The 24,437-nt window shown below is 46.9% G+C and overlaps 3 protein-coding genes and 1 long non-coding RNA gene across 5 annotated transcripts; 2 read left to right on the top strand and 2 right to left on the bottom strand.

Annotated features, from left to right (window-relative positions):
• Positions 1-276: 276 nt before the first annotated feature.
• atg3 (autophagy related 3) lies at positions 277-6,549 on the bottom strand. Its single transcript, XM_082524971.1, has 12 exons — positions 6,372-6,549; positions 6,183-6,224; positions 6,048-6,097; positions 4,319-4,389; positions 4,025-4,132; positions 3,778-3,830; positions 3,440-3,518; positions 3,335-3,369; positions 3,108-3,260; positions 2,843-2,970; positions 2,278-2,346; positions 277-1,793 (listed from the first exon to the last, which is right to left on the bottom strand). Exons 1-12 carry the CDS (start codon positions 6,441-6,443, stop codon positions 1,712-1,714), a joined length of 942 nt encoding a protein of 313 aa, XP_082381097.1. The 5' UTR covers positions 6,444-6,549; the 3' UTR covers positions 277-1,711.
• A 47-nt stretch (positions 6,550-6,596) lies between these two features.
• Positions 6,597-12,956, top strand: cars2 (cysteinyl-tRNA synthetase 2, mitochondrial). Of its 2 annotated transcripts, none has more exons than XM_082524969.1 (15): positions 6,597-6,938; positions 7,014-7,064; positions 7,151-7,268; positions 7,345-7,416; positions 7,585-7,690; positions 7,776-7,868; positions 7,959-8,088; positions 10,248-10,381; positions 10,530-10,597; positions 10,704-10,770; positions 10,881-11,019; positions 11,240-11,363; positions 11,946-12,041; positions 12,163-12,378; positions 12,454-12,956. In XM_082524969.1, exons 1-15 carry the CDS (start codon positions 6,724-6,726, stop codon positions 12,538-12,540), a joined length of 1,716 nt encoding a protein of 571 aa, XP_082381095.1. In that variant the 5' UTR covers positions 6,597-6,723; the 3' UTR covers positions 12,541-12,956. The 2 variants fall into 2 exon arrangements, with proteins under 2 accessions (XP_082381095.1, XP_082381096.1); XM_082524970.1 differs by having other exon boundaries at positions 6,598-6,938; positions 7,776-7,856.
• Positions 12,957-13,823: 867 nt separating this feature from the next.
• On the bottom strand, positions 13,824-17,398 carry ddrgk1 (DDRGK domain containing 1). Its single transcript, XM_082524972.1, has 8 exons — positions 17,190-17,398; positions 16,511-16,660; positions 16,056-16,219; positions 15,844-15,945; positions 15,641-15,763; positions 15,532-15,570; positions 15,351-15,456; positions 13,824-14,124 (listed from the first exon to the last, which is right to left on the bottom strand). The coding sequence occupies exons 1-8, from the start codon at positions 17,275-17,277 to the stop codon at positions 13,964-13,966; spliced, it is 933 nt and encodes a 310-aa protein (XP_082381098.1). The 5' UTR covers positions 17,278-17,398; the 3' UTR covers positions 13,824-13,963.
• Positions 17,399-23,874: 6,476 nt separating this feature from the next.
• LOC309700078 lies at positions 23,875-24,437 on the top strand. Its single transcript, XR_014274568.1, has 3 exons — positions 23,875-23,974; positions 24,061-24,171; positions 24,370-24,437. It is a non-coding gene; the product is annotated as an uncharacterized lncRNA (long non-coding RNA).

Here is a 24,437-nt window from a genome sequence, read left to right as displayed (position 1 = left end):
GGAGACAGTTATCAGTCAGATGCTGCTATGGCAACAAAGGAGTGGCTTAAGCACGTTGAGGTCATGCAGAGAGCAAACGTACAAGCTGTAGGGAGGGAACGCCATCAGCTGTTAGGCCTCAGAACTACGACCAGGACACTTTGTGCTGGCTTTTCCTTCACCTGTAACCTTGCCACCTGCAGCATAACGTGTATCATGAAGGAACATTTTTAGGTTTGAGATGTTTTACTTACCACCGCCCCTCCCCAGCACCAATAAATACATCCATAAACAGCATTTTTCTTGCAATATTTGGGAAACTCTTTATTGATAAATGTACATCTTTCTGAAACGGTGAAGCCTCACCACCAAGCAACTTAAATTAGAAGACTGGACCAACAGGCACAGATACAAAGAGAATATTTGATCAACCAACACACGAGGAAGCAAGCTGTGGATTACTGAAGCAGATGCTTTGTATGGATGAGTGCTGCCACTGTAATGAGCCAAACATGACAGGTTACAGGAAACATGGACGTGTAGTTAAACTGCATCAGTGAGGCTGCTCTGCAGAGGTCACAGCAAACCTCTTCAAAGGTCAGTAATACATTAGACACAGAGTTACATCTGACAACAAATCCTCTGAAGCATCAATTAGAAACCTGCTCACAACTGAAGACCGACACAGAAACGGGATCAGCACATTCACAACAAACTGAGGTTCAGCCTCGATTCCCGCAGAGAGCGTTGGGATGGAAGCGAGGACAGCTGACGGGAAACATCCGTGCTCCACGAGCTTCCCTCGACGCCGCCGTCGAGACAAGGCTGCTTTATTATTTGTAGCCATCCAGAAGTTGTTGGGCTCCTGCTTCAGTTTTCCTGTGTCTCAGCACCCACTGAGCTGAGACACAAGTGGGCAGACATGAGCACGAGTGGATGCAGCCGAAGCTGCTAAACACAGAGTTGTTTCCACAGGCTGGTGCAGCCAGAGAGCAGAGTGAGTGCTGGACTGATGGAATCGTCTACCACAAACTCGCACCAAGCAGCAGTGATTTCAAGCTTGAATGTGACAGTTTTAAGTTCCTAACTGCAGGATCGCCTCCATGATGAAGAGGAGGATTCGTTTAGTTTCTCTAAGGTCGGGGCTAAGCAGCGCAGCGCTGTGGGAGGAGCAAACCTGATCTTACACCAACACATGAATGAGTGTCAGACTGGGAACTAAAGCAGCACACATCAATCCTTCCCTGCAGCAGGACATTGCTTAGCTTCTGTTTAAACACTCCTAATCACACTAACCATCAATAAGCTTCACTGTCCCGCAGAGACATTGCAGGTGCAGTCCAGCTCTTGGGTGATGAGGACCTTGGTTACCGAGGGTTAGACCTCACCTCTGATGTGTTTAGCCAGCTTATCACAGAGACAGAACTACACACAACGCATCTGAATTTATGCAACAGAGCAGGGTAGCTGTGCCGTTTGCATGACAGCATCCTACTCTGTGCTGCATACACACAGATCAAACTGATGCTGATCGGGTTTCTCTGGGTTCAGCAGAAAACAAGCACGTGTCCTAATACGTCAGCCCGTTCTTTTAAGAGACAGCGTTTCATATCCTTGACACTTCCACACAAAGCATCTTAGAGTAGCACAAACATTCAGCAGACCAGTTGTATTGAGAGCGGAGACCATCTCTGGTATTTCCCGTGTGCACGTGGTGTTGCAGCAGAGGCACCTACATGGTAAAATGTCTCGTGTAGTCGTATTCTATCGTGGGAATGACGGCCTGCACAAACTTGAGGAAAATCAGAAGATACCTGAAAGCATCAGTTAAGGAAACAGAGGTGGGGGTAGAGCGACCACCTGCCTGACCACGAACACTCGCTGCAGGCCAGCCGCCGAGTGCTGCTCTTCCTGCCTGGCTGCAGCCGGCTCCTATAAAACATCGAAGTGCTGATACGTCAATGAACTGCTGGTGTACAGAGGTGAAAACATCCATCCCTGCTGCTTATCCTGGTAAGCCTGGCACCTCCTCAGGCAGCTTCTTGGCTGGTCTGGAGAGATGCTGTTAGGAGCCAGCAGAGCGACACAGGCTCTCTGTGCTGCCTGCCCTTTGGCTCTGCTGCTGACCGGAGCTTCCCCTGCTGGGTGCTGCTGCAGCGCCCACGCCTCCAACAGCTCTGACACTTTCCTTTTGCAAATAGCCGAAAATACACAACATGCACAAAGTTAAGCTTCTCAACGGAGCCACTTTCCTTTCATTGCGTCGCTGTGGTGACGCGTGACATCATCAAAGGATACATATGCACTCCCAGCTCTCCTCCTCCTTCTGCCACAGTCTCAATGATCTTTTTCATCACTTCAGCATGCCTGAAAGCAAAGGTCACGAGTTCAAAGGTTAAAGGTTCTTGTCAAAAGGTTTGCGACACAGACATCCTTAAACACGACCACGGTTCCTTTATCTCAGCGGAGACGCAGAAGAATGCAACTCGATACCAGCACCAGCTGACTCGCTATTAATGGTCATGTGATCACTCAGTACTGTTGCAGGGGCTCTGCCTTACAAAAACATCTGCGGTCGGTATAGAAATCAAGTTGAACTGAACACAGAAGTGAGTTGAACGTGTGAAACAGGTTTTGGGCTGGAGCAGCAGCTTCTAGTGAAAACAGGAAGTTAGTGTGTGACAACGTTTGGCTTCTTAGAGCGCAGTGAAGAAGTCACAGTGCAAATCAGCATCACCGAACCCACCACAGTGTCATCCATCTTTTCCCGATTCATTCATTCAGCACAATAAGCCTCGACACCATCACAGGTGCAGCTGTGTGGTGGGTCTGCATCTTTCAACGCGACAAACGAAACTCTCACCTGCAGGGGTGAACCGAGCACATGGCAGGTGGAGGAAGGTGGGGGTGGTTCTCGATGGTGACCGTCTTCTTCACGTGGTCCTGACTGATGTCCTCGTACATCTGCTCTACAGTGAGCGGCTGCCTGTCCTGGGAGACAAAGCAACAAAGCTGGTCTCAGTTTTGGTTGCGCTCCTTCTCAACAAGAAGCAGCAGACTGCAGATGTTCACGCTCGGAGTCTATCGACTGCTTATCATCTCTATACCACGAAGAATAAAGTTCATACTTCATCATATCCAAAGAGCCAGAGTCGAGGGGTCTGGTAGTATTTATCGTATGTGATGTACAGGTCATATGTTCTCGTCTGAAGAATGGCGTCTTCGCTGCCAGGTTCTGCTTTGGTTTTAGTTTCTGCTATTTTGCTGGTGTCCAGGGTTGCCTAGAGACAGAAAACAAGAGTCAGGCCGGAGTCGGGCGGATGATGGCCGAGGTCAGACAGCGCTGCGAGCGTACCTCGTCTGTTTCCAACAGCCCGCTTTCTTCATATTCTGAAAAGACAGCAGAGTGTGAGGGCCGATCTGGGAGCACATCCAAACCACAGAAAGACACGATCAATACCTTCCATATCTGCCGCTTCTCCGTCTTCATCATCCTCATCATCACAGCATGCTGCAGACGGGGCATTCATGTTCTTATCCTAGAAGAGTTCAGATTAAGAGCACAGATATGTAACCGCACAATCAGACCCCGGAGACGCAATCGATGGCATCGAGGCTTTTATGATGGTCCGCCAATCGCAAGGAGCGAAACTGAGCAAACAAACCGTTTCATTCACATCTGAGCAGTAATCTGGGAGGAAACATCCCTCCGTCACGCACGCCCTCGGTCCTTCAGCCGAGGGATGGAACTATTAGAGCGGTGGAGGATTTTACATTCATATTAATTAGAAATCAAACCTTGTTGTTGTCCAGTGAGATTTCCTGCACAGCATCTGTGACTCCTAACACACCTGCACAGACACATTCAGGGGATCTTTACTGACACCTGCACAGTCATCAGGAAATACTCAGCACACGTCTGATATCACGGCCACGTCATCAGAATGAGATTGATCAGTGTGATCGTATGTGAAGCATGTAGCCCACTCCAGTATGTGACAGTGAACGAACAGTTAGCTGTGCGCGGGTACCACCAGCATCACACCTGTGTTGTGGTAGGTGTCCACCCAGCCCCCGTCTCCATCGTCCTCCTCGATGATGGCCTCCAGCTCATCTGAATACTCCATCTGCTTACAGCGCTTGTAACAGGGCACTGCGCACACACACACACACAGCAATGACACTTTGAAACACACAAAATTATTTGTTCACAATATCATCTTTAAAAACTTCAGTCCTGTCCTGAACTTTAAGGCACTTGAGGTTCAGTCTTGTGTCACTAAACACTGAAGCAGTGAGTCAGACTTGCTGACTGAAATTCCTGAAGTCTGCCTCTCACCATTGCGTGTCAGGAGAAACTGTTTGTCCTGTGGCAGATATGGCTTCACCTTTGCTTCTTCTCCAGTGGCCCTGACGGGAGAGAAAAAACAGATCATTTGCTGCCGTTTTAGCCCGGCTCAGGTCCTGAGACCTCCACCCTGGTTACAAACCACAGTTTATTACAGTTGTTCTCATCTTTCTGACAGTGAAGAACATGGACTGAGCTTCTGGTTTGGAAACATGAAGTCTAACGAGGTCCTTCAGTCTAAAGAGCACTAGATGTGGACAGCTGTGGACAGCTGTGGCTTTGGCTCTTGAGTGAAACGGCTTTGTGTCCTCAGTTTGGGTCTAGCTCGTGGCGATGCTGCATTTCACAATGGAAGATTATCTGTGGCATGAACTCACATTAACTAACAAGCTGTCAATCACAAGCCATTATCACTGACCGTTAACCGATATCAACTTCATGGCTTCAAATCAAGCCTCCAACAGGGGAGGTCACAGTAACTACATCCAGCTTTTACATTTGTCCTGCATTTGACATGCAAAACATAAAAAACGACCTCTGTTCTGTGGCAGCAGGTTTCAGTGTGTGATGATGTGCCATAATGACACAAGCTGGGTTTCTCCGTGTTGCATCACAACAGCTTCTTCCATTATGCTGTGAAATCGCTCGGACACATTCAACACTCATGCGAGCTCTGAGGCCGCATCCTCATTTTCCACACAAACGTTCCTGTGAAAGCTGTCAGCACAGGCAACATTAATCGTCACCACACTGCAGCAGGACGGACAATGTTGGCGACACACTGGTGCAGCGGTAACACTGCTGCCTCCCATCAAGAAGCTCTGGGTTTGAACCTGCCAGCTGGTGGCTAATAAAGACTGAGTCAGAGAGGCGGAGCAACATTTCATCAGCAGAGCAAGTCCACAGATGATCAACACTTTGTGACTAAAGCAAAGGGGCAGAAAGCTCTGTCATTACTACTGAAGACGAGGACTGCAGCCAAGCTGCACAGCTGTAAACAAGGTTATGACAGCGCCCCCCATCACAGCAGCACCTGGGTTTCATTGTCTTAGTGGAGGGTGGGGGTGACGTTGCACTGTGTGGTGCAATCTCACAGTTTCAGCTCCACTCTGTGCATCGAAAACTTGTTTGGACAGATTGATAAAGACTGCCAACTCTGCGCTCTTTGACAACTGCTCGATGGACTGAATGGGACCGTGTACCACAGTTTCCAGGAGCTCTAACAATCGAGCCCGCACATGTAAGGATATCGCACATACGTGTTCTTTGTATGATCTTTCCTTTTTTAACGTACGCTGATGGTTTGGTCATTCTGTCCCCCTACAGTGCTGGTTTGCAGCAGTTACTTGGAGTTTGAGTTAGTTATGGTGCCCAGTATATTTCCTTTAACCCTTTGTGATGATGATGATGTGAAGCATGTAAGCATGAGCACAGATGATGGGAAAGCGGCCCCTTTGTATAAACGGCTCATTTGTGGTGTTACTACAGTAAAAAAAAGTGCAGGTTTTTTTACATTTTCCATCTGCAGGTCAAACGTTTGTCACAGGAACGACGTGTATAAATGTGGCGTCTGAATGAGTGGAGAAACTGAGCTTTGACCGTCGGAGCACACGGAGACGCGCTTCCAGAAACACGGCACCAAGCGTCTAGTTTCGTCTTTCGTGCGTTTCTTTTTTAATGACACGGACTCGTCGTGTTTGACATGAATTAAGCCTCTCACCATTTCCATGTGGGGCAGTGATGAACCAGGTGATCTCCAGCTGCTACAAACTGAAAGACAGACAGAGGAGCGGACAGGTGAGGCCCTGAGCAGAGCCGCGGAGGAACAGTGTATGCGGGGCTGTGTCGGTCTCACCTCCTCCGGCGTGAGGACTCCCGTCTCTTTGAATCTCGATTCCTGTCATTAACAACAAAGCGAAAGCTGTTAGTGCTCCGCTTCACTTCCGGTGAAGCAGCTGCGTGTCAAACATTTCACACCGAGAGCACAAATGAAGCCCCGACGTCCGAGCGGCTACAGCTACCAGCAGCTAGCTGCCGCGCTTACCTTTAATACCGGGGTGAATAACTCGGCCACCCCGAGGGCCGTGCCCTTCACCGTGTTGATCACGTTCTGCATATCGGAGAATCCTCTGGGATCTGAACCTTCCTGTCAGAGCTCCGACTATTTTGGCATAGCTGTTCACACTGCCAGCTACACCGAGTCACATGATTCGCCTATAAACTTCCGCTATACAACTCTCGCGAGAAGTGTAGGAGTGGCTTAAACGTGCGTGAAGAGCGAAACAACCGCGTTTAGATCGGTTTGTTTCAGCGTCGGAACCGCTGCGGTGAGCTGTGCGTGAGCTCCGGTGCGGTCACACCGCAGACTTCGCCTTCAAACCACGGCGGCTCGCGCTATGTGGAAACAGGTAAGCTCGCTGCTGTGGAGGGCACCGGTCCCCGGACTTTCACCGGCGGTCACGGTCCGATCCACGTCCCACGGACCCAGCTGCAGTGTGTCCGGGAGGGAGTGGGTGAGGCCTAGCGGCTTTGATACGGGCTTGAAGACTTTTAACAGCCTGAGCAAACAGAAGGAGCCCCTGATCCTGACAAGAGAGGGGGTCGCGACCTGGTACGGACTCTGACCACTGTGCTGCTCATGCCGGCACACGGCGGCCTAATAACCCACTTATGTGTTACATCTCAGGTACAGCTGTGGACCCACCGTGTACGATCACGCTCACCTGGGTCATGCAAGGTAACTATGGCAACAGTAGGTGAGGCTATGGCGTGCAGGTAAACGGTGTGTGTGTGTGTGAGCTCTGTGGGTTTGTTCCGTCACAGCTCATACGTGAGGTTTGACATCCTGCAGAGGATCCTCAGCAGACTGTTTGGGATCACCGTGATCCATGCCATGGTCATCACTGACATCGATGACAAGATCATCAGAAGAAGCTGGGAGGTGAGGCCGTCCTGCACCTGCTGGCTGCTGCTCTGTTCTCACCTGCTGACGTCATGTGTTTCATGTGGTCCAACAGGAAAACGTTTCCCCAGCCGCCGTCAGCGCAGTGTACGAGGACGAGTTCAAGAGGGACATGCTGTCGCTTAAGGTGTGAGCTTAGACCTGCAGCAGATCAGCCTGCGTTACAGCATGCACAGGATAAAAGGATAGATCTATTTCATGAAGCACTGCACAATTTTAGCTCCACTCTGAGTTTCAGCGTTTGTAAAAACCATCCTGTTCATGTATAAACACGTCTTCATGTTGTTGTGTTGAGGTGGTTCCTCCTGCAGTGTATTTAAGGGTCACAGAGAATGTGCATCATATCGTCGCCTTTATTGAGAAGATCATCAGAAATGGACACGCTTATGCCACGAAAGAAGGTAAATATGGAGGAGCTTGTTTTGTTTGGTGTTTTTGGTCGTCTGAAATGCTGGAGGTGTCACTTGTGCACTGCTTTGGTTGCAGGCGATGTGTATTTTGACATTCAGTCCATTGGTGGCAGGTACGGCAGGTTTGTGGGAGCTGTGGATCCTCAGGGAGAGCCCGGTGAGTGTTGGTGCGAGTTAATCCTTTCTTATTATTTCTGTTTCCATGTCGATGTTAGTGAGACGCCCGAGTTTACTGACCGCAAACTCTACGGCTCTGCAGGCTCCTCAAACAAACGGGACCCGAGGGACTTTGCTCTGTGGAAACCGTCGAAACCTCGAGAACCATACTGGGAGTCCCCGTGGGGCAGAGGACGACCGGGCTGGCATATTGAATGTTCTACCATTGCTAGGTTTGTTCTGTTTGGTCATGAATCCCATTAACGCTTGGGAATTCTTATCTTTGCCCAGTTACAGACAGACCTCAGTAAATGAGGCGACTTTTACTGCGGTGATTTGTTTCCTCCGTGGCATCGTGAAGTGGGCGACTGAACAACCTGTGGTTTCTGCATTTCCTCAGTTTGTAGACACGTTTTCTTGTTGTGGGTTGATTACAATTCTAAATTGGAAGCCAGTGTAGAGCGGCCAACAGCAGGGACGTGTGCTCCTTCTGTTTCGTACCGGCCAGCAGACGAGCAGCTGCAGTAAAGAGAGGCCTGGTCCAAACCAAAGAACTGCAGCAGTCCCGTCTGCAAGTACTGAACAGATGAACAACACGTTCAGACTTTAGCTGGAAGGTTTGGCTTTCCCTCGGCCAGCTGTCTCAGATGGAACAAGTCAGATTGAACTTGTGTGCTCACCTGCCTACAGTGTAAAGGACAGAATAAGGTACACAACAAGGTTTTAACACTTGTCTTACAATGTCAGGATAAAGGACCCACAGCAAATTTAACCCCTGGAGGGTCTTGGGTCGATTTGTGGCTATTTTTCGGCTATTTTCAAATTTTGATTACCTGCCATTTGCACAGTGTTGAATGGAATATAGCGAAAGTCTGCAAAAAAAAGTTTGGTCACATTTACTGTTAAAATTTCAGTATGACTTCCGGAAATTAGCTTCAGGGGCTAAGCTAGCGATAAACTTACGCTATTGATCCTAGGGTCGATTTGTGCCCCATTGAAACCCATTATAAACGCTATTTTTCACGGCAAAAAAAATACGGTCAAATCGATCTCGATCGGTAATGCTTCCGCTTCCGCTTGCAGTACTGGCCTTGGAGTTGTAATTTTTTTATTTGTCCACCGGGTGGCGCCCTTGCTCCACATTTGACCCGGGGCTGGAAAACAGCGGGCTGCTTAAAGAGACCTGCGGGAAATGACGCCTCTTTTCCGGCGTGCTGCAGCGGTTTCGCCCGCTGATCGGGCGGGACAATTTTCGGCCCCAGGACCGTTTGAGGTTGGATTTTTTTTTTAAATCAACAGGAAATGACGTATTTGTTGTGACGTGGTACCGGATGTGTGTGTTGGAAAAAGGGGTCCGACGCAACATGCCCCGGTCATCGTCGCGAGTCAACCCGGGAGCATGCACCGATTCCGGGCTAGAGGAGGAGCATTTGCCGCCTGGAGACCATTTTCTGGTCCTGAAAAAAAAAATAAAAGGCGATCGAAATGACTGTTTGTGCCAATCTTTAGTCCATCTAAAGGCCTAATTATAATAACAATCAAATATTACTTCAAATGTTTTTTTGGGAAAATATTTAGTTTTTTAGTTTTTTTTTTCGTTTTTTTGTAATTTAAAGGGTTAAAACAACGAAAATATAATTAAAACTTTATATGAATATTTCAGGGAGAAGTAGTTTTAAAAGACTGACCAATTTAAAGTGAAAAAAAAAATTAATATTTAATATTTTTATTGCACTTTTTGGGCGTGGTCGATAGTGTGCATTTTATGAAATGCGCTCCTGGAAAAAAAATAAAAGGCGATCGAAATGACTCTTGGTGCCAATCTTTAGTCCATCCAAAGGCCTAATTATAATAACAATTGAATATTACCTCAAATGTTTTTTTTGGAAAATATTCAAGTTTTTTGTTTTTTGGGGCAAAAAAAGCAGTGCGCTCATGTGACGAAACCGGGATATAAAGGGTTAAAATCCGCGAAATGTAATTAAAACTTGACATGAATATTTCAAGGAGAAGTAGGTCTAAAAGATTGGCTAATTTAAAGTGGAAAAAAATATTAATATATAAATTTTTTATAGTGCTTTTTTGGGCGTGGTCGATTTGTGGCTCTAAGACCAATAGTGTATGCATTTTTCTAGGACCCTCCAGGGGTTAAATCCTTACAACTGTAAGGATATCTGCTGTCCTCAGCAGCTGAGATGAGTCTGCGCCTGCTTTAAAAGGCAAACCTGCAAAAGTGAAATGAAAAAATGGACCCCAGTGTTAGCAACTGTTAGCAACACTGACTTCATGTTAGTCCAGCAGTGATGTTTGTTTCTTCAGTCGAACAGTTGAATGCAGGATTTAATTAGCCTGAGTTTGAGCGCTGATGAGTTTCCTGTTCGTGTGCTTTCAGCTCCATGTTTGGGGGACAGTTGGATGTCCACTCTGGAGGGATCGACCTGGCTTTTCCTCACCACGAGAATGAGATCGCTCAGAGTGAGGCGTATCACCAGTGTGGACAATGGGCAAACTACTTCCTGCACTCAGGTAAAAGCCAGACGTGGCTCGTGCCTCGTGCACGCTCTCTGGAAAGCAGACGCTGTCTGAAAGTGTTTGGGGGTCATTCGTGTTGCAGAGCTGAGTTTGGGAGCAGCTGTGTGTCGTGCTCTGTTCAGCGTGTTGTTGCTGTTTTTAGGGCACTTACACCTGAAGGGCAGTCCAGAGAAAATGTCTAAATCTTTAAAGAACTACATCAGCATCAAGGTACAGTCCTGCTGACTCCTTGTCTTATTTGTGTTATTGCATTAATACCTGAATGCGCTATGCTGTGTGGAGTGGGTGAAAATGATCACGTCTTCGTCCTCGTCAGGATTTTCTGCGGTCTTATTCTGCCAATGAATTCCGGATGTTTTGTCTTTTGAGCAAATACAGATCAGGTGAGGCGCACGATTAGGTTTTCCCAGTCTGATACATGAATGCATTCGTTATTGGAGTTCGAGTCGCATAGCTGCGATGTTAAACTGCACTTCCTGTAATGTCTCCACAGCTATCGACTACAGCGACAGCAGCGTGCTGGAGGCTCGCAGCACTCTGGACACCATCTCCACCTTCTGCCACGATGCTCAGGCCTACATGAAGGGTCAGCTGCAGTGTTCACACGTGCAGGAGGATTTGCTCTGGAGCAGGTGCCCACTTTCTCCTCCGCCCATGGCCGAGTGTCCTCCTCATATTTCTGTCTCTCCTGTTCCTCGCACAGCTGTAATTAGCTGAAGCAGTGAGGACAGGACAGATGCTAGTGCCGGCAGCAGTCATGCATTCTGAGACGCTTGCCTGCTACATTCAGCTGATGCCTGAGAGGTTCTGCTCCGTCTACAAACTGTCTTCCTGTGTTTTTGTACTTTTCAGGCTGGCTGAGACTAAATCCACTGTGATGTCCACTCTAGCAGATGACTTTGATACACCGAGAGCCATAAGTGCTCTGATGAATCTGGTTTATCACGGAAACTGCCAGCTTCAGCCTGTTTCTACGGTAACTGTCTGACAGGATTGATGTCAGTGTGTCAGTGATGTTGGTGGAAAGTCCCAGTTAGCAGCTGGGTCTCCACCAGGTCTGGCAGTATTGGCGCTCTGGGATCATGCTGTCGTATGTTGGGTTACATGTTGGTCTGAAGAGCTTTGAGTGGTCAGAATAGACAGGCTTCAGTTCCACCTCTGTCACAACAGCTGGACAGTCCCACTGTTGTGAAATCTGAACTTCTGCCAGCAGACGTCAGGTTAGGTCAGGGGTGGGGAGCTCCGGGCCTTGAAGGCTGGGCTCCTGCAGGTTTTAGACGTGTCCTTGATCCAGCACAGCTGATTTAAATGGATAAATCCTCCTCAACATGTCTTTAAGTTCTCCAGAGGCCTGGTAATGAACTGGTCATGTGATTCAGCTGTGTTGATCCAGGGTGAGATCTAAAACCTGCAGGACAGCGGCCCTGGAGGCCTGGAGTGGCCCACCCCTGCACTAGAGATCAGGAACAGGAGCTATGACAACAGTGTGGTCAGTGAGCAGCAGCGATACTTGTTCTAAGCGTATTGCACATTCAGACACGAGCCTGTTTCTGTTCAGCCTGCTGGGGCGGCCCGCAGCCCCGCCGTGTTCGGAGCAATGGTCACCTACGTCAGAGATGTCTTGGATGTGTTTGGCATCGACCTGCACACTAAGGTCAGCACTTTTTCACTGTGATGTCCCTTCAGCGGGCAGCATGACACTGAGGCGTCTGTCAGTGAATCATGATAATAATCCTTGATTGAAGAGGTCTCCCGTGTGTCTCTGTCCTCTGAAGGAGGCTGAGGTGCTGAGCAGCCGAGGCAGTCTGCAGCCGGTTGTGGAACAGCTGACTCAGTTCAGGAGCAAAGTTCGAGAGTTCGCGCTCGCTCGGCGGGACGGTTCATCCACAGGATCCCCGAGCAGAGCTGGACTGCACCCTGACAGACTCCCTCTGCTTAAAGCCTGCGATGCCCTCAGAGAGGACCTGGCGCCCCTGGGTGTGCTGATAAAGGTACGACGCACAGAAGGTTAGCTCAGTGCATTTCCTGTTTCGGGCTACACTGGTGGGATTGTCTTGTGTTTTCAGGATAGAGGAGCCACCTCCACGTGGGAGATCAAAATGAGCGCGAGAGGACAAGGACCGGAGGACAAAGGCGAGGAGACGTCCAGCTGAAGGTTTTTTCATTTCTAACAATGATTTGAGCTTTGTGGACTTGACGGAAAGACTTGGAATAACAAGAAAACAGCACGATGCCATGAAACAGAAGCTCAGGGTGCTGGACTCTTAGTTTGTTTCCTGAGCCACGTGCTGTACCTGCCTGTCACTGTGGCTCCACCTCTCAGTCATGTTACAGGCCTCCTTTATTTTTAAAACCCGGTGGTTATCCAGTACTGGACTAAGTCTGAGCTGCTGTAATGCTCACAGTTGGCTGTACCTGCAGTATCATCAAGGTTTGATACCCACCTCACCTTATTCACCCCACAAGGCTGATGCTCACCATCCTACAGCACCAGGAGCTGCAGAGGTCTGGCAGCATACCCCACCACCACTGTATTTGGCATTGATACATTAAAGTTTTGCTGAAAGTACTGCATTGGTCCTTAAACTCGCAGTCTCTTTATGGATTCATCTATGAGTAAAAGGTCTGAGAATAACGAGAACTTCCTTCATGAGTAGCACACGAAGCTTCTGGGTAGTTTAACCATTACCAATCAGAGCTGACACAAATGTGTGGAACAAACTGAATGCAGCACACGTAGAAAGCCCACCATAAATATACCCAAGTGTGGGTCTAAGGAGCTTGCAAAGAAAAGCGTCTGGACCTCTTTGAGTTGCTTGAAGACGTTTCACCTCTCATCAGAGAAGCTCCTTCAGTTCTAAGGTCAAAGAGGAGTAAAAGAAGCTTCTATGTCCACTGTGAGCGACCATCTTTGAACAGAGGGCGGGGCTTAACACAACAACTGTCTGCCATCTATAATCCAGTTCTGAGATCCTTCCCAGACGCCTTAACGCCCACTCACATCCTGGGCCATCTGACCTCAGGACATCACATGACAGGGTGGGGCCAGGTTTCACAATGAGCTCACCTGAAACTGGCTGATTGTGACCCACACCTGTTTTCACACCTCGGTTCATGTGATTAGATGGAGGATCGATCATCAGGGGGTCCTTTTGTCCCTCTGTGGGGGAAACTCCCACCAGGCTTAAATCTGGGACTCTCCACCATTTGACCTCAGAACTGAAGAAGCTTCTCTGATGAGAGGTGAAACGTCTTCAAGCAACTTAAAGAAGTCCAGACGCTTTTCTTTGCAAGCTCCTTTGACTACGATGACCTGGACGACTGAGAACCTTCACAGACATGAGTGTGGGGTGTTACTTTGAGCCACTGAGTTGCTTCACGACTCCAGTAAAGAAGAAACGCCGTTGTGCAAATGCAAAAATACACAAGTCACTGATAAAACTCAGGATTTGTTTATTCCAGTTTGGCTGAAATCCTCATACTGGGAGGTCAACTGTAACCTGACGTCTGCTGTGATTAAGAGTACTGAGCCACACAGGATGGCAGTGAAGAGTCCAGCTGTGTGTCAACAGCCACTCAGGCAGCACTGCGACTCTCAGGCATCAGGTTGATCAGAGAGTTGCTGGCCTGAGCCAGCTCTGTGATGGACACTCGGCCTCGCTGCCTGATGAACTGAGCCACAGAGTCCAGCTCTCCTGGAGTGATGGAGATAAACTTCCCTCTGTCATCAATCACACCTGCAGACAACAAGTAAACAGTGAATGCACCGTTTCTTATACAGCACCGTTCTCCTCAGTCTGAGCACTCAAAGCGCTCTGCACATTCACACATTCAAGGGCTTTTTTCTAAGCACTTCCCATTTATGGCTACATTCACACTGCAGGCGAAAGCGCATCAAATCAGACTTTTCTGACCCTCTGCGACCATCTATCCCATCATGGTGTGACAGTGTGAACGGCACAAATCCGATATTTTCAAATCCGATCTGGGTCACTTTCGTATGTGGTTCTGAATCCGACACACATCTGATGTTTCAGAAAGCGACTGCTGTTTGACGGTCATGTTGCATTAAATCCGTCTTTTACATCACTGACACAAGACAGACGCCATTATCAGCGCCGGAGAAGACATCGCGAACGCTTCCTGGTCATCCCGTGAAACTGCTGGGAAGACAACGTTGGAGAAACGTGAACATTTTATCTGACAGAAACCTGCAGCTATCCTTTGAAGCAGCGCTGCTCTAAAACAGCAATAAGGATCATTATTAGGTTATTTACATTATTATGTGAATAACAAAATAACTTAAAGCAAAAATTGGGAAACGTGAAGTCCGAAGTCTTTATATTAAGGCCATCAGTCAAACAACACTGTTGCTCTGGGTCTAAACAGAGCGCGTCGTGCGTGACGTCTTCTTTTGCGCATGCAGCTGCTTTGAGCGTTCACACTAGAGCGCCTTTGCTGTCGCATTTTATTTGTAGTGTGAACGAGCAGACAAAAAAAATCGGATTTGATCAAAAACTCAGAATCGAGCATTACGACCTGCAGAGTGAACGTAGCTTCACGTTCACTCTGCAGACTGGGAATGAACCACCAACCTTCTGGTTAGGTGACCTGCTCTACCACCTGAGCTAAAGCCACCCCACAGGTCACCGTAGGATCTGCCTCCTAGATACTGCATCAGCACTTCATAATAGCAACCAGAAGCAATGCTCAGACAGTTACGTGGACATCTGGTGGCAGCATCGAGCACAGAAGCTCTGTGCTTACTGCCAGGAACGAGCTGAAGTCGTCCATGAACATGTGGGAGAATGTGCAGTCGGGCTCACTCAGGACGAATGATCCTTCACAACAGCAACTGTCAGCCTGATTTTCCTCATTAATTATGTAATTAATTCATCTTCTGGCCTCCTGGCATATTGGATCTGACATGTTCAGTGTATTTGAACGGTCTTGACGCGCTAACCTGTGAGGGAGCCTTCAGCCAGCAGGTCCTGCAGTCTGCTGATGGCATCTTGTGTCCTCATCCCAAAATGAGAAGCCAGATCCTCCAGGAGAACCACCTTAGAGGTCTGCAGCAGAGGAGACAGTTAGAAAGACGCCGACTGATGTCAGCAGGGGAGCAGCGGCGGAGTGGGCGGCCTTACCTCGATGTACTGGATGAATTCTTGCAGCAGGTTGCGTGACTGAGAATACACAAGCAGAGGTTTACTCCAAATAAAACAGGAATGTTTACCATAATGTCTCCGGTCTGACCTGGTCCTCAGAGAGCTGCTCCTCCTCTCCCTGCTCTTCTACGATAAAGGAAGCCTTGAGTCTCAGGTACTCTTCCTCCTCGCGCTTTTCCTGCTCCTCTTTAGCTCGGCGCTCCTGCTCCTCCTGAGTGGAGAGCAGCACAGAGCATCAGCATCTGATCACGTGAGCACCCGAGGAAAGCTGCCGAGGAGACTCGGTGAGACCTGTTTCTGTTCCAGCAGCCGCTCCTTCTCCTCTGCCTGCTGCCTCTCCTGTTCTCTGAGCTCCTGCATCCTCCTCCTTTCCTCCCTTTCTTCCATCTCAGCCTGAAAATAGTAAACTGTAAAGTGACTTTGAAGACACTGCAGTAGAACAGAGTTCATTAAAAACCAGTAGATCGAAACGAGCCCTGAGTGGACAGTGGAGCGTGTCTCACCTCCCTCTGGGCTTTCTTGGCTTGTTTCTCCTCCAACTTCCGCTGCTTCTTGGCTCCGACCTTTGCAGTCGGCTGGAAGCTCTGCTGCTCCGCCTCGTCTTCCTCCACAGGCTCCTCTGAAAGCAGCAGGACACACTCATTCTCATGTATAAACAGCACCTTTACTGTGTGTTTTGCATTTGATCAGCAGAAGTGGAAACAGAAAAAAGGGGGGTGAAATCAAATAATGTGACACGTTATAAATGCTCAGCAAAAACTGTGGGAAAAGCCAAAGTTTAATGTTGAAATTCATCTTTGTGTGATGAACATGCAGGGACATTATGAGGGACATTTGTCCCACAGGAAGCCTGTGCTTCTGCTCGGAGAGGCCCTCATGAAACATACGCTCCGAGAGCTCAACCACGAGCCGAGCAGACTCTTCCAGCACACTAACGTGTTTGTTTCAGGGGCTTTACCGCGTTCCACAGCTTCTCTCTGAGGTCGTCTGTTTGCCATCACACTGGCCAGGTTCCTTCTCCTGCGAGGCATGCCGGCTCCTCGCTCCTCTGCTGCTCGCTGAGGGGGCCCCGCTGCACGCACAACATCCCTGCGCTGGTCCTCGTCGGCTGAGCACACAGCACAAGGAAACTATGAGCCATGCACACACTTTGTCAATTAAGTAAATATTTAAACTGGGGGGGTGACCACATAAAGCTGGGGTTTTGTGTCTGTTTCGGTGAGTTTAAACAGATTCAGGCCAAAGCTGGTGTAAGTCTGCCGTGTCCTCATGTCCTGGCTTCAGCCACGGGCTGATGACACGTTCAGGCCCACATCAGCTCTGCACAGCTGCACGCTGACAGCACGTCGTTACCACGCGTGACGTTTCCATTCCCACTGCCCGACGAGCTTTAACACCAACATCTGATGAACTCATTATTTACAACCGGCTGTCAGCGCGCTATGAGCCGGATCGACACGTTTAGGGCTTCACCAAAACACGGCACAGATCCGAGCAGTCAGAGCTACAGGTGCTGCTCAGCGTGTGCGAGCTGCTCATCTACCAAACAGCGTCTGAAACGAGCAGCCTGGACTGCGGCATGTCGGCATCCAGGCAGCGGCCCACCGCTGCAGCCGAGCGCAGTGAGGCGGTCCTACCTGCCCGTGTCTGCCTCCGCACCTTCACGGCAAACAGTATGAGAACGACGAGGACAGCGGCAGCTATCACATACAGCGCTACATCCATAGCTGCCCGGGAAATACTCTGAACGGAATCTGTTCCTTTATCCCGTCTATTCAACTGTGACAGCTCAGTACTAACGCTCCTTCTTCTTCTTCTTCTTCTTCTTCTTCTTCCTTCTTCTGCTTCTTCTTCGCGTGTTTTGGTGAACCGATAGAAAAGGGACATAGCGCCACCTGCTGTGTTGGAGTTCTCAGTACAGCTGCTGTGTGATGACCACAGAAAACAATGAAGTCAATTCATTAATTTGGTTTTCTGGAAATCTGTTTGCAGCCTCTGCTGTCGTCCTCTTTATCCGGTATCCACCAACCTGAACACCGGAGATCAGATCTGAACTGTGTTCACACGAAAGGGATGGCACTGGTCGTACTGGTCACTCTGGCATGAACAGCACACCCGAGCCGATCCCACAAGTTAGTGATGGATACATGAAGCGCACTGAAGCTTGTATTGAAAAGAGGTTTTCAACACTGTCCTCTTTGGTAGCGACATATGAAGAGCAGCTTAAATCCACGCGTCCATGCTCCGCTTATCCTCAGGGTTGAGATAAACTGGTCATTATGATTGCCCACCAATGTTCGCTCCAAGCTGCGCGCGTGCGCAATTGCGCACTGCTGGCACGTCTCTGCGCACAGAAAATCTGCGTTGCGCACAAAACAAATCTAACCTGAATTGAAATTAAAATTAAAACTTCAACAATCCTGTTCTGCAGTGTGAGTCAGTGACTGGCTGCTCCTGTATGGGATCAGAACGATGCCACCTTATCCCACAGTCCAGCCAATGATGCGATTCACATTCGTATATACGCAGCTGATCAACGTCGCTGACAGGCTCTGACAGCGTCATTATGTGCGACACCGGTGTTTTAGCAAAGCGGCGGATGTGGAGTGAAGCCACGTTAATGACAACGTGTACAACCATTGGAGACGTGAGCAGGACAGACGAACAACTGACGGACAAAGTGTGGACTTTATACCAGTTTTTAAATTAGAGTTTAAAAGTTTTAGGAGTGACGGCGTGTTTGAGATGTGACAGATTTGCGACGTTTAGCACAAATCTTGTGTAGTTAGTGTCAGGCACGTGCAGGGGGGGGGGGCTAGAGGGGCTTGAGCACCCGCCCCTTTCCTGATGGGTGCCCAAAGTGCCCTTTTGTTGAGGCAACTTTAAAAAAAAAAAATTATTTATTTTTTAATGTGTGTGTGCGGAGTCTTGTCTGTGCCCCTCAACAATTATATTTAACTATTAATCACAGTTTTGCTAAATAAAAGGATCTGGCTTGCATCAGTCACATGATCACATTTAACCAATGATCGCCCTTGACGGCAGAACGCGCTGGTTACGAGCCGGGAACGAGCTCACAAAGAGCACGCGCATTTTTAGCGGTCCGGAGCTGTAGGAGAAACTCAAGTTAACTCAGAGACACAGACTGATGCGACACAACCAGTAAGTAGGTGTACAGCGTACACTGTAGTGTGTAGCACACAGGAGTATTAGCTTATTACGTACACGTTGGTAAGCTGTCTTGTTGCAGCTGACGAACTGAAACAAACGAGCGTGCTGTGTGTGCAACAGCGCGACAAACATTACCTGTCCTTTTATTAACTGCACAGGTAGTGCTGGTCACAGCTGCTGGCTACCTGGCTTTCAATTCAATTCACTTTTATTTATATAGCGCCAAATCACAACAAAAGTCGCCTCAAGGCGCTTCATTGGTACAGAGAAAAACCCAACAATCATATGAGCCCCTATGAGCAGCACTTTGGCGACAGTGGGAAGGAAAAACTCCCTTTTAACAGGAAGAAACCTCCGGCAGAACCAGGCTCAGGGAGGGGCGGGGCCATCTGCTGTGATTGGCAGGGCCGTGCAGAGAGGTTTAAAGGGGCGGGTGCTCAAAGTTAAAAAGGGGCACATTGAACCAGGCTGAATAACAGCAACACACATTCATCAAGAATCTAATATGGGAAGGGCAGGGCTGTGTTGGTCTGAGACTGTAGACATTAAAAAGTCCACAGGAGAGATGGTAGCTGATTAAACAAGTGTCATGAGATAATAACAAAATGCAAAGATTGGTGACAGCGCTTGGAACCATAAGGCAACAAAAAACTGTGAGAAATAATTTAGGCTCTGCCTGTGAATCACTCTTTGCTTCTCTTCTTCCTTCCATCATTTCGTATATCACTCTCCACTTGCTATGTGAGAACAAGGCACAACTTGCTATTGCAATAAACTATAATCTAATTATCCACACCTAACAACTCCAGCACTTAATCTATAATAAAATGATGACAGAAAAATGTTATAGCCCTGCCTTTAGTAGCCTCACACAGCTCCTGCTGTTTCCTCCTCATGTCCTTACCAGCCATGTCTGCACAATGTTATATCATGAGTAATATTTTTTTTAAAAATCCATATACATAAAACACACACATGCACACACAGTGACATGTTAGACCTTCTTCAGAATACTGTATATACTATGGGCATCATGGTGCTGATCCAGAATCCTTACATTATTATTTATTACTAGAGCTACAATAATAAAGCAATGAGGAGGGGGAAGTAATAAATATGAAATAATGTATTTATGATGATTGCATTTGTTTCACTATCCACTCTGTGCAGGGCAAAGCTTATTACATGTTTAAACTGTAGAGATACAATCATTTTACTGCTGTAAAATCCACATTTTGTCTTATTTAAAATATAAATCTAATATAATCTGCTTCTTAATGTATGTTCTTTAAAATACAGCGTGTGTTTTTAATATATTATAATTATAATAATGCATAATTATGTGGACATGCATATTAGATCGTTTTTAGTGAAATATAATCCCTCCAGAAAGGCAGGAAAAGCCCGGAAACTTCCTTTAAAACTAAATATGTTCCCTGAAACGGTGACAGAGCTACAGACCCATGACAACTATATGCTAAAGCATATAGTTAGGGCTGGAGCAGGTGACCCTGAATCCTCCCTTAGTTATGCTGCAATAGACGTAGGCTGCCGGGGGATTCCCATGATGCTCTGGGTGTTTCTACTTCACTCACTATGTATTAATAGACCTCTCTGCATTGAATCATATCTGTTATTAACCTCTGTCTCTCTTCCACAGCATGTCTTTATCCTGTCTTCCTTCTCTCACCCCAACCAATCACCAGGCACGTGCAGAGGGGGGGGGCTAGAGGGGCTTGAGCACCCGCCCCTTTCCTGATGGGTGCCCAAAGTGCCCTTTTGTTGAGGCAACTTTAAAAAAAAAAAAATTTATTTATTTTTTAATGTGTGTGTGCGGAGTCCTGTCTGTGCCCCTCAACAATTATATTTAACTATTAATCACAGTTTTGCTAAATAAAAGGATCTGGCTTGCATCAGTCACATGATCACATTTAACCAATGATCGCCCTCGACGGCAGAACGCGCTAGTTACGAGCCGAGAACGAGCTCACAAAGAGCACGCGCATTTTTAGCGGTCCGGAGCTGTAGGAGAAACTCAAGTTAACTCAGAGACACAGACTGATGCGACACAACCAGTAAGTAGGTGTACAGCGTACACTGTAGTGTGTAGCACACAGGAGTATTAGCTTATTACGTACACGTTGGTAAGCTGTCTTGTTGCAGCTGACGAACTGAAACAAACGAGTGTGCTGTGCGTGCAACAGCGCGACAAACATTACCTGTCCTTTTATTAACTGCACAGGTAGTGCTGGTCACAGCTGCTGGCTACCTGGCTTTCAATTCAATTCACTTTTATTTATATAGCGCCAAATCACAACATAAGTCGCCTCAAGGCGCTTCATTGGTACAGAGAAAAACCCAACAATCATATGAGCCCCTATGAGCAGCACTTTGGCGACAGTGGGAAGGAAAAACTTCCTTTTAACAGGAAGAAACCTCCGGCAGAACCAGGCTCAGGGAGGGGCGGGGCCATCTGCTGTGATTGGTTGGGGTGAGAGAAGGAAGACAGGATAAAGACATGCTGTGGAAGAGAGACAGAGATTAATAACAGATATGATTCAATGCAGAGAGGTCTATTAATACATAGTGAGTGAAGTAGAAACACCCAGAGCATCATGGGAATCCCCCGGCAGCCTACGTCTATTGCAGCATAACTAAGGGAGGATTCAGGGTCACCTGCTCCAGCCCTAACTATATGCTTTAGCATATAGTTGTCATGGGTCTGTAGCTCTGTCACCGTTTCAGGGAACATATTTAGTTTTAAAGGAAGTTTCCGGGCTTTTCCTGCCTTTCTGGAGGGATTATATTTCACTAAAAACGATCTAATATGCATGTCCACATAATTATGCATTATTATAATTATAATATATTAAAAACACACGCTGTATTTTAAAGAACATACATTAAGAAGCAGATTATATTAGATTTATATTTTAAATAAGACAAAAGTTGGATTTTACAGCAGTAAAATGATTGTATCTCTACAGTTTAAACATGTAATAAGCTTTGCCCTGCACAGAGTGGATAGTGAAACAAATGCAATCATCATAAATACATTATTTCATATTTATTACTTCCCCCTCTTCTTTGCTTTATTATTGTAGCTCTAGTAATAAATAATAATGTAAGGATTCTGGATCAGCACAGTGATGCCCATAGTATATACAGTATTCTGAAGAAGGTCTAACATGTCACTGTGTGTGCATGTGTGTGTTTTATTTAGATGGATTTTTAAAAAAAATATTACTCATGATATAACATTGTGCAGACATGGCTGGTAAGGACATGAGGAGGAAACAGCAGGAGCTGTGTGAGGCTACTAAAGGCAGTGCTATAACATTTTTCCGTCATCATTTTATTTTAGATTAAGTGCTGGAGTTGTTAGGTGTGGATAATTAGATTATAGTTTATTGCAATAGCAAGTTGTGCCTTGTTCTCACATAGCAAGTGGAGAGTGATATACGAAATGATGGAAGGAAGAAGAGAAGCAAAGAGTGATTCACAGGCAGAGCCTAATTTATTTCTCACAGTTTTTCGTTGCCTTATGGTTCCAAGCGCTGTCACCAATCTTTGCATTTTGTTATTATCTCATGACACTTGTTTAATCAGCTACCATCTCTCCTGTGGACTTTTTAATGTCTACAGTCTCAGACCAACACAGCCCTGCCCTTCCCATATTAGATTCTTGATGAATGTGTGTTGCTGTTATTCAGCCTGGTTCAATGTGCCCCTTTTTAACTTTGAGCACCCGCCCCTTTAAACCTCTCTGCACGGCCCTGGTTAGTGTGTAGTTAGTGTGTAGTTAGTGTGTAGTCAGTGTGTAGTTAGTGTGTAGTCAGTGTGTAGTTAGTGTGTAGTTAGTGTGTAGTTAGTGTGTAGTGAGCGTGTAGTTAGTGTGTAGTTAGTGTGTAGTTAGTGTGTAGTCAGTGTGTAGTCAGTGTGTAGTTAGTGTGTAGTTAGTGTGTAGTCAGTGTGTAGTCAGTGTGTAGTTAGTGCGTAGTTAGTGTGTAGTCAGTGTGTAGTTAGTGCGTAGTTAGTGTGTAGTCAGTGTGTAGTCAGTGTGTAGTTAGTGCGTAGTTAGTGTGTAGTCAGTGTGTAGTCAGTGTGTAGTTAGTGCGTAGTTAGTGTGTAGTCAGTGTGTAGTTAGTGCGTAGTTAGTGTGTAGTCAGTGTGTAGTTAGTGCGTAGTTAGTGTGTAGTTAGTGTGTAGTTAGTGTGTAGTCAGTGTGTAGTTAGTGCGTAGTTAGTGCGTAGTCAGTGTGTAGTTAGTGCGTAGTTAGTGCGTAGTCAGTGTGTAGTTAGTGTGTAGTCAGTGTGTAGTTAGTGTGTAGTCAGTGTGTAGTTAGTGTGTAGTTAGCGTGTAGTTAGCGTGTAGTGAGCGTGTAGTGAGTGTGTAGTTAGTGTGTAGTTAGCGTGTAGTGTAGTCAGTAGTGTTGTTGTGTGTCAGAACAATGAGGCGCCTGCTGAGTGTTACAGGTGTTACAGCAGTGACACATCTGCTGCTGTCAGGCCTGCAGGTATCAGGCTGTTGTTCTCCTTCATCTCATAGTGGACACAAATTATTTTTGGAGCGGCACAAATAATCTGTGTGGCATCAGATTAGATGCAGAACAGCTGATTGTTCTGTAAATAGTTTGAAATCTTTATTTAAAAACACCTTGGCTGCATTTTTAGGTAAACAGCTGCAAAAAACTTTGTTTGCATAACTCAGTTACTTTTCTGAAGAAGTAACTATATAATTAATTACCCAACACTGGTCATTATTTACTGTATTTGCAGACAGAGTTACAGACTCTCTCCCAGACCACAGACTCATCATACAGTCAGAGCTTTATAAATATATAAAAAAAGAAAGTTGTGTTTTCAAAATTGGAGTTGAAGTTATTTTTCCTTCCAACAGTGTTAACATGCTGCAGGTCATGAACAAGATTCTTTTTAATTTTCATTGTAAGTGGGCTAAAGCAGTTAATTAAAAGTCGTCTAACATAAATGCTGTAATTAGATTATTTTAATAAACATGTGACTTGTGTGTGTTTTAGGGGTGAATGGTAAATCATTTCGATGAACAAACCTTTCTTGTTTAAACGTGTGTGGTCTCTGTTTACTTGTGACTTGTGTACTCAGTGCTTCTCTGATGAGAGGTGAAACGTCTTCAAGCAACTTAAAGAAGTCCAGACGCTTTTCTTTGCAAGCTCCTTTGACTACGATGACCTGGATGACTGTGAACCTTCACAGACATACTCAGTGCTGAGGTGAGGGGACGGTCTCCTTGTGGCATCATCTCCTTGAAGCCCACCTCATGGCCTGTCTCTGACGTCCTCTGTTATATGTGTCACAGAACACCACACTGAAGTTGTCCTGTGGTACGTGCCCCAAGCATGTGTCAGACACATACTACACACTACTGACTGCTGCAGCAGGGTCCATGCTCACAGATGATGCTGATCAGGTACCTGACTGTCAGCACCTGGTGTCACAGGATACTGTTTCATGGTGTAATCAACCTGCCACTGATTGTCCACAAATAGCTCTTCTAATTTATATATTAATGCTTGAAAACGAAACTGCTATAAAATGTTTTGCTGCTAAAAAGCGTGTTTAGGAACCTGCATTTCTTCCTGATGCTCATCTTCCTGTCTACACACAGAGCTCAGAGACGAGGCTGATTCTGAAGACTTGATTGGTCAGTGGATGGTGAATCCATTCCTGCATTTG

Source organism: Aulonocara stuartgranti, assembly GCF_965226115.1.
Source record: "Aulonocara stuartgranti genome assembly, chromosome: 23".
NCBI classification, from domain to species: Eukaryota; Metazoa; Chordata; class Actinopteri; order Cichliformes; family Cichlidae; genus Aulonocara; species Aulonocara stuartgranti.
This window is presented reverse-complemented; position numbering and strand designations above follow the sequence as displayed.